This window comes from Micromys minutus (genome assembly GCF_963924665.1).
Source record: "Micromys minutus genome assembly, contig: SCAFFOLD_277, whole genome shotgun sequence".
Classification (NCBI taxonomy): Eukaryota; Metazoa; Chordata; class Mammalia; order Rodentia; family Muridae; genus Micromys; species Micromys minutus.
The window spans coordinates 351,463-361,496 of record NW_027667407.1 but is presented as its reverse complement, the minus strand read 5'-3'; the positions used below and the strand labels follow the sequence as shown (position 1 = coordinate 361,496).

General features: G+C 44.8%; 1 protein-coding gene across 1 annotated transcript in view; it reads left to right on the top strand.

The window, feature by feature from the left end:
* Window positions 1–534: 534 nt before the first annotated feature.
* The window catches only part of LOC308416175 (chromosome-associated kinesin KIF4-like), a gene marked incomplete at its 5' end in the record, with an annotated part of 98,159 nt that continues 88,659 nt past the window's right edge, over window positions 535–10,034 (top strand). Inside the window, 5 exon segments of the mRNA XM_080942606.1 lie at window positions 535–660; window positions 742–879; window positions 1,607–1,748; window positions 3,007–3,337; window positions 4,388–4,425. Coding sequence (XP_080798732.1) covers window positions 535–660; window positions 742–879; window positions 1,607–1,748; window positions 3,007–3,337; window positions 4,388–4,425 — 775 coding nt within the window.

Below are 10,034 nucleotides of genomic sequence, written 5' to 3'. Positions count from 1 at the left end.
GCCAAAGGCCAGGAGCTCCTGCTTGCTGATCCCTTTTAGGGGATCTGCAGAAATTACAGCACAGTGGCACTTGGGAAATGGAGGCAAGATCACTTCAGGGTCTTTGGCCACATGAGAAGATTGAGGCTAGCCATATGCTGTGGCACCAGAAACAACTACCAGCAATGGCAAAATGAAAGATAAAAAATTGGTTTCTCAGCTTTGATACTGCTGACTTGGATGGGTACATACAGTTCACCAAAGTATCAACCAACAGCTGTGGCTCCACCAAAAGTCACAAAGAAGTGGCCCAGCTCTAAAGTCAAATGTGGGCATACATTGCAATGGCTTAGGTCCTGTTTCAACTCAGATGCAGAGCTCTCAGGATCCATAAAAGTCCTGCACACACACACCTGAAAGAATTAGTTCTGGGAGCCTCAATAGGTACTAAGGGGTGAAGGCCACTGCCTCCCTGCCCAGTGGCACTGACCTTGTCATTTTTTTTGGGGGGGAGAAGAAAGGCAGGTGATGAATACAGGCACTGTTCAGTGCACCATGCAGAAAGGGCATGGCGACATTCCACCAGACCAAGACCTCTCTACTGGACCCCTGCAGGATCTGCAGCAGATCCTGGGCATGATGAATTCACAGGAGCTGCGGCTGACCCTGCTCTCTATAAAGGTGAGCATAGTTCAGCCTCATGTGCACCTCTGTGTCTTCTGTCATCTCTCCACCCCTCCTGACTCAGTCTTGTGCCCACAGATGCAGAAAAACATGGCTCTGCTGCAGGAGAATGTGGAGAAGTACTTCGCAGCCATGTGCCGTGTGAAAGAGAGGCTGCAGCGCCAGCTGCTTCTCCGACAGAAACACAAAGAGCTGTGTGCTTCCCTTTATGCCCAGGTGGATCTGAGCATGCTCCTGAAGCGCCCAGGGCATACGAGGGAGGGAGATCTGTGCAGAATGTGGTCACCATTTGCACTCTGACCACTCTGCTCAGGATCCTGGTGTTATCGTGGTGCTGTACTAGGAAGATTGGGAGGAAAGGCTCTGTATGGCTTACACTTCCATATCACAGTTTATCACTGAAGGTGGTCAGAACAGGCACTCACACAGGGCAGAGCTCTGACGTAGAGGCCATGAGGGAGTCCTGCTTACTGGCTTGTGCCCGGGCCTTGCTCAACCTGCTTTCTTGTAGAAACCAGGACCACCAGCCCAGGGATGGCACCACCCACAATGGAAAAGATTCTTGTAGCTGGATCTTGTGGAGGCATTACCTCAACTGAGGTTCCTTCCTTTTTGATGTCAACTTGACACACAAAACCAGCTAGTACATATTATGCAAGGACACCTGTATGCCACATGCTGTGCAGGGTAGTCTTTGGCAGCTGCCAGCTCAAGGGGTAGGAAAATCAGCTTCTATCCCACCCCAGTGCTTAACACAGTAACCCTTTCCCATCCAGGGCAGGTCAGAGTGGATCCTGTTGCCTGAACAGGCTGGTCCATGAGAATGGAGACATGCAATGCCAGAGCAGTGCTTAGCATACGCAAGGCTTACTCCATCTCACACATAGCTCCTTGTTGTGTGGGTGAACACAGCATGGCTTACTGTGTCTCCTCCCACCTGCAGATTGAGGTGCTGAGGAATCTTCCGCCTGTGAAAAAGCACTTCAAGGGGGAATGCAAGATACCTGGCAAAGCCGTGGACACCAGTCGACACGAGCTGCCCGTGCAGGCTGTCCACGTGGAAGGAAGTGGTAAGGAGCTCCTAGGTAGGCATCTCCATGGCAGGAAGGAACCCTGAAACCCACAGGAGGCATTATGGGTGCCTCAGCTCTGGCTTGGTATCAGAACCCATGTCCTCACCAGTGTGGGTAGTACATGGGCAACTGAGTAAGAGATTCTGTGCCTGGGCTGCTGAGCTCACAACTAGAAGGCACTGGGGGGAATGGTGCTGCACTGGTCCTGAGCTGGGCCCTGTCAGTGAGGTGGGAGTGTCGGTGAGGAGGTCAGTGGCAGAGCCCTGCTGCATGCACTTCGGTGATTCTCTGGAGATGGTTTAGCTGCATAGGGTTTGCTTACTGCTGTCTTACCCTCATGTCTAGAGTTGTGTTCAGGACTTCAAGGACAACTGAAGCCACTGACCCTCAAGTTTCTTCTAGAAGTAGCAGAGTGGGACTGGGCACAGTTATATGTCTGAAAGCCCAGCTCTTGGGGACTGAGGCAGTAGGGAATACTTAAAGCTCAGTAGTTAGAGTCCAGCCCAGGCTATACAACAAACCATAAAAGGTACAGTGGCCCACAGCTAGCCTTTCAACAATTGGGGGCTGTGAGATCCAGGATAGCATGAGCTAGGAAGTGAGAGCTAGTGTCCTAAACCGGGCACAGTGTTGAGCTGGAACCTGCAGACATGTTAGATAAACTAAACTCCTCATAGCTGATGTCCTGGACCCAACACTGACCTGTGCACTGACTGACAAGGGGAAGACAGAACAGTAGGCTGCATATACTGCAGACAGACACATGCAAGTAGTAGGGATTTGAACCCTAATGCCTTTGCTTGGTTGCATGCGTGGTGCATGTCTGGACCTGGGAAACTGAAGGCTGTGAGAGCATCAGCACCTCCCACCACTGCTGCAGGTACCAGAAGCTTGGTACTTTTAATGTGCTGTCAAGAATGACAGGGCGCAATGGAAGAACAGGATGAGAGAGAGCAGGAGGGCAGCTGGCAGGCTGGATCCTCAGCTCACTTGGCTCACAGGAAGCCAACCTTGGCAGCTGTGTGTGCAGGCCATTCCTCTGCACTCTAGACCTGGGCATTCTCTTTTCCGCCTGTGCCCTTGGCTCTCACACTTGCAAGGGACAAGTGAGATTTCTGCTGAAGTGCCTCTCTCCCTTTCCACTTTATCTCTAGAAGTGAGAGAAGAGCCAACGCCAACATCACCCTCAACCCCAACCCCATCCCAACCTGACATATACAAATAATGCTTTGGGAGCAGAGACCTGCTATAATGACTTTTGTCTCCACAGATGACTTGGAGCCAGCCCTAAGGACAACCCAGCAGCTCCTGTGTGATCTGAGCATCTGCTCCCCAGGAGTCAGCTCCCAAGATCCCGGAGCCAGCACTAAGAAGACTGGAGCCAGCGCAGTAGAGCCTGGGGCCTGCACGGGGGAGCATCGGGCCACTGCTCAGGTGCCTGGAGCCAGCCCACAGGAGCCTGAGTCCAGCATGGGGGAACCTGGGGCCAGCTCACTGGAGCCTGGAGCCAGGGCATGGGAGCCTGGAGACAGCTCAATCCTGGATAGTCTGCTGAAGGAAATGAAGGCACAGCTCACTAAGAGAGACCTGGAGCTCAGCAGGTGTGGGACTCATCTCCTTCTCTAAACTCCCTCCCCCTATTTCTTTTATTATGATCCTCCAACTTTTTTTTCTTTTGAGACACTGGGGATGGAACCCCACCCAGTTGGGATCTCAGATGAAAGCTCCTTCTGTCTGCCATTGAAATTATAGAAATTCTCCTGCTTCAGCTGCAGACATCTATAACACCAGGAATACACCACCATAACCACACCAGGAATACACCACCATAACCACACCAGGAATATACCACCATAACCACACCAGGAATACACCACCATAACCACACCAGGAATACAACACCATAACCAACTATTGCAGGTTGGAATTTTGTTGCATGCATGCACCTGTGTGTGTGTGTGTGTGTGGAAGAGAGAGAGATCCAGAGAGAGAGGAAAGACAGAGAAGAGAGTATGTGTGTGTATGCTGTTTGGGCACATACATGATACCAGGACATTAGCGTAGAGGGCAAAGGAGTTTTGAGTCTGTTCTAGCATTGTGGAGAGACTGGATCCCGAACTCTTGCTTGCTAGGCATGACAGCAAAAGTCTGCCATTTCAGCTACTTAGAAGGCTATGTAAGATCAATTCAGGGTCAGCCTGGGGAATGAGGATTCTTTCTGAAGTAGTAAAAACAGAGTGGACTGTGGGGATGGAGAAATCTCAGAGTCAAGATTTCAAACTTAGTAGGCATTAGATCCTGGTCTGTCTCCGGCAAAATGAACACACACAGCACATGTGGACATATACTCATGTCCACCAACTTTACAGCCAATTCAAACATTGTACCCAGCCTCACAGCATTTGCTTGATGCCAAACACACTTATACTTGTAAGATGGCTCATCAAATAAGCCCAGAAATCCTGACTTCAGTCCCAGGACTGACATGAAAAAAGAGAACAACTCCTGTAAGCATCCTTTTACCTCCTCAGGCAAGATGTATTTTTTTGCACCACACACAAATTCACATAGTTTTTTAAAATTGTTTTTCTAGGGCCCCATTACAGTTTTGGCTACAAGCAAACTTGTCCTTTATCTTTCTCTGTCCACAGACTTGTCCAAGAAGTGGAGGAATTCTCTTCAGAGGCCAGTAAGGAGGCAGAACTGACTAACTAGAATGTCTGTGAAGAGGCACGGGGCTTTCTCACCAGCTGCCAGTGATACTTCAGTCCAGATGCTGGCAGGGACCACAGTCCCTCCCAGGACAGCAGACCCAACCCCTGATTTCCTCAGGCAGCCTGTCTGACCACCAGTGAATACCAGGCTACCACCTTTCCCTTCTGTAAATAAATAAATGCAACTGTCTATTTTCGCAGAATGAGAGCCTGAGAGCCAACTCACTGGACTGAACCCACAGGATTGTTCTCTCTAACTATCCCCATGTTTGTCTTGAAGCTTCTATCCTCCCTACAAATAATCTTCCAGACTGGCTGACTCCACTTTGTTCTTTTGAGGGGATTTCTCTTCTAAGCCTCATACTAACCTTGGCAGTACGTTCTGAAGGGCCCTAAGGGGCTTTCACCAGCTTTATACCCACCTGACTCAAGTCAAGACTAGCCCAAGTATCATCTTCCCTCCTCAGGTCAAGGATAGGCCAAGATCCATTCTCTGCCCACAGTTCCCAGGAGGAGCAGGAACATTCTTGAAAAACTGCAGAATGTACTGATAGTCACTGTTAGGGGAAGGAGGAAGAGAGTCGGGGGCATATGGCCCATGGAGGTGCGGCAATGCCTCTGATTACAAGGATTACAAGGAGCTGCAGTGAGCCTATGAAGTAAAGTCCAGATGAGCTGGGCATGGAGGGGCATTCCTACACACACACACACACACACACACACACACACACACACACACACACACAGAGTGTTTCTCTGTGGAGTCCTGGCTGCACTGGAACTTGCTCTGTAGATCCCACTGGCCTTAAACTCAGATCCAATTGAGAGCTGAGATTAAGGGCATGAGTCAACATCTCTTGCCTAGGTAGGGCACACCCTTGATCCTAGCACCCAGTAAACAGAACAAGGTGGGTCTCTGTGAGTTCAAGGCTGGCATTTCAGGTACAGATACCCATCCTTATTGCCTTCATAAATCTCAAAACAAACAAAACAACAATAACAATATGTGTTGGAACTGGGGTTATAACTGAGCGGCAGACGGCTTGCCTGGCATTCAGAAGGTCTTAGGTTTAGTCTCCAGTACTGAAACAGAAAGACCTGGGGGAAATGGCAAAGCAGTTAAGAGCACTTACAGCAACTACTTATAAGCCCTGTTCCAGGGGGATGACACCCTTTGACTTCTGAAGGCACCCATATGCACATACATAAATTCGAAGGCACACATACATACAAATAGATAAAATTGTTCTTAAAACAGAAACAAAAATATATTGTACATATTGAATTATACCCCAGTCTTTGGAGCTGTTGGGGTAGCAACCAAAGCTTTAAAAGCTCTTTGTTCGTGCACTAAAGCACTGGCAAATAACATTGAGAATTAGGCTTGCCTGGCTAATTTCACCTACCACCTTAGTTAGAAACGCTTTTTATCTTGGTATATGAACTTTGTACAATTGTATAAGACTCATGTAAGAAGAATACTAAGTTATTGAACTAAATATTTATGTAGAATGAACAAAAAAATATTCAAATAAAAATAATGACCACAAAACTTATAATAAACTTTTTAATACATAGCTTTAGTACTCCCCTGAGTGTAAATTTGTGGCCTTATTTCCCATAGATAACAGAAAGAAGAAACCACCTTTTAATATGGCTTATCAAAATTTTTTTAAATATTTTTTTCTTGTGGGAAGCAGACACATGCCTCCATCCCTAACCCAGAAGTTACCTCCAGTAGAGAGACATTTGCAGATGAGAAGTTAGTTTTCTCCAAGGGCATCTCACTAGGGAAACAAATCATTCTTAAGGGCAGGCCACATGCCCAGCGGTAGAAGACCAACAAGAAACAGACTCAATGGCATCTTTGGGGGGTCCTTGTCTTATAATGTGTAGTCAGAGTATGTTGGTCATTCCTACTTTACCTGTCTTTTGTGAATACATTATTGCTTTCAGTTTTGGGTCTTTACAGGGTTTCTATGTGTATTAATATATGTGTGTCTGCATAGAGATGTGTTTTTGTGCTTTTTCCTTGGCTATTTTTCCTGCTTGGTTGTTTTGTCAGACTGATTTGATTTTGAGTTGTCTTATTTTATTTTAATTCCTTAGATGCCTGTTTTCTAAGGAGAAACTAAAAAGTCTGGATAAGAGAGGTGACAAGGAGAGACAAGAAGGAGTAGGGGTAGGGGAACCAAAATCAGAATATATTGTGTGAAAAAAAATCTTTTTTCAATAAAGAAAATTTTTTGTGATTGATAGTTTTGAATTATTTTAGATTTGTGACTTATAAACAACATTAACAGGTATCTGTATAAAGTTATTGTGGAATTTGAGAATTCTTCTTTGGAGATCCTTACATGTAAGACATTGTAAGTGATTATTTTTTTCAGTGATTGGTATCAGATCTTTAACTGGTAGCATTCTTCAGATGTTTTCTAATTGACATAGCTTAAAAAAAAGCACCATTTCATGCTAGGCATCTATTTTGGTACCCACCAGCCATTCATTTGTCTGACTCTCATCACTCAAAGATGAGTTCTCAGTAACCCTGACTCATTGAACCACCCAAAGAGTACAAGGTACAACTATCTACTTGTTAGAATATAACTGCTTTTTTTTTTTTTTTTTTTTTTTTTTTTTTTTTGGATAACCACAGCTTGTTTTGAGTTGCCTTGACATTTAAGCTTGGCAGCACAGAACAGCCTTTGTTTGCTTGCAATAGATATTGAAGATCTTATGGGTTTCACTTTTTGAAAACTCTTCCCATATTCTTCCTCCATGGAAATCTCAAACTTGGCTCTGACATTGTTTATCCTGTTACCAGCTAATAAATCTGCTAATTATAATTGAGTAGAGTATATTATTTTATTCCCAGTAACTTCACACAAGCCCTATAACAGTAAGGATGCATTACTCTATACTACTTGGCCTCTCTCAGGTTCCCCAAAGCTTAAACTTCCTCAATTTCAGGGTAAATCCTCCTTTTCACCAGATCCAGATTTCTAGTCACAAACTGCAGAGAGGTTCAGTGGATTGCTACCCAACAGAAACACCCTTTTCTGGGTGGATGGGACAGAGGGCATTGCCTACTCTACTTGACTGATGTGCTCTCCTCACCTGTGAGGGCAGAGTGTGTCCAGACCCGCACACTGCTATGGAGACCGCCACTGGTTTCTGAATAGTTGATTTGCATGCAGCCTCAAACTCAGCATCACTGCCCTCTATGGAAGGTTAGTTGAATTCCACCAGCAAGCCTGGTTTCAAACTCCCACTTTCCAAGTAGCAATCGTACCCCAGGCTTTTTCAGGCTGCTCACTGGGTATGACTACAGAAAAGGTGAAACTGCCTTAGGTAAAACAAAAGCTTCTTTGTCCCTAAAGAAGGTTGGATGAGGAATAAAAACATTCCAGGTGTCTTTGTGAACAACAATGCTGGCTGTCCAGAGTAAGATAATGAAGAAACAGTTAAAAATAGGAAGTTGAAAATAAATGTAACTGCGGGAGACTGGAGGGATGGCTCAGTGGGTGAGGTGCTTGCTGTGAAAAATAAGAGAGTATGTCTGCAACCCCAGCACTAGAGAGATATGGGGGGAGGAGAAAGACAGAGACTAGCTGACATCAGCAGCGTGATGGTCAACCAGTCTAGCTAACTTGAGAAAGCTCCAGATTTCGTACTAGACCTGTCTTTAAAAGCAAAATCAAAAACACTGGAGGGATGCAAGAGCAGTGGCTACTCTTCCAGCTCTGGGTTCAGTTCCCAGCACCCGCATGGGAGCTCACAGCTGTCCTGTAACTCTACTGCAGAAGATCTAACACCTTCACACAGACATACTTGCAGATAAAACACCAACACACATAATATAAATAAATATATGATAAAAGGACCCTAAAAACCAGCCATCACAACAAAACCAAGCAATGACAATGAAAGGAATTGGAGATGCAGAAGATATGTGGCTTCAGCCTCTGGCCTCCAGACCAACACATGTAACACACAGACACAAGGAAGATTTGGATAACAGTGGATAAAGTAAGGTATATATGTAAAGTGTTAGAAATGAGTACTGTCTGAAGACTGTATTTGGTCTAAATGATTATGTATTAAGGGGGAAAAATCACATAGCTTCACCTTGTGCTGCATCATGTCTATTTTAAGAGTTCCATTGCTGTGACAGACACCCTGACTAAGAAAACTCTTATAAAGGACAACATTTAATTGGAGCTGGCTTACAGTTTTAGAGGTTCAGTCCATTATCATCATGGTGGGACACATGGTAGTGTGCAGGCAACATGGTGTTGGAGAACAGCTGAGAGTTCTACATCTTGATCCAAAGGCAGCCAGGATGAGGCTGGACTTGTTTCACACTGGGCAGAGCTTGAGCATTTAAGACCTCAACGCTCCACCCCCACAGTGGTATACTTCCTTGAACAAGCTCACACCTTCTAATAGTGCCCTTTCCTATGGGTCAAGCATTCAAACATATGAGTCTGTGGGGACCAAACCTATTCAAATCAACATGGTGGCCAGTGTAAGAATGCAATTACCAAGACTGAAAGAGAATATGTATAATTGAAAGAACTCTACTCTCAATGGCAAATCTCCAAACTATAAATGAAAATAGCATTATTTTCTGAAATCAATAAGATAAAATGGTATTAAAATGGGATGAATGTATAACCAGCATCATCTGCAAATTAAATATGTACAACTTAGTGATTTGCTAATTTTTTCTAACATTTTGAGAAGATATAAATGCCTTCTTTTTAATAGCAGGCCTGCAATTAAAGTATGTAATTTCAAAGAACTTAATATTGTTTATTCATTGGAGAGTGGAGACAAGTCTCTCCTTCAGAGTCATTTGATGTAAAAATCAATGTCAATGTCTGTATCTCTAACTATTAAGAGCATGGTTTTTAGCTTGTGTCACCCTTTGCTTATGGGAGAACAATTTAATATTACTTTTAGGTAAAGGACAGACAGGAAAAGATTGATCTTCAAAAACAATTCATGGAAACAAATTGCACATTATAAATCATTCATAGGCAGTGCACTGTAAAAACAGAGACTTGGAAAAAGCCCTCTCTCATTCCAGTATGAACACAGAGCACATCTTACATTTACAGCGAAACCTGGAAAAGTATTTTTAATTGCCGGGTACTAAGTTAGATGTGATGGTGAATGTCAGTACCCCAGTCTGTACTCAGGAGATAGAGACAGGAGGATCATCACAAGTCTGAGATCAACCTTGCCTGTTGAACACAACAACAAAGTTGACTGGCTTACACAACAACAAAGTATTCCCCTACTTCTGAAAGCAGAAAGCTCAAGACTGACATGTGAACAGGGCTAGCAAGGCTTCCTTATCTCCATTATACTGTGTCTTTATGTGGCCGCCTTCTGTGCCTGTGAACTCCTGGGGTTTATCTTCAGGACCAAATACTCTCTTCTGTTTTAAGATAAATTAAACTATGGCCCCCTTAAAGACTCCACCCTACCTTAATCTCCTTTAAAATGGTATCTCCAAATATAGCCAAAATCTGAGGTATCCAGGCTGAGAGGTTCTGGCATAGAGATTTAAGGGATG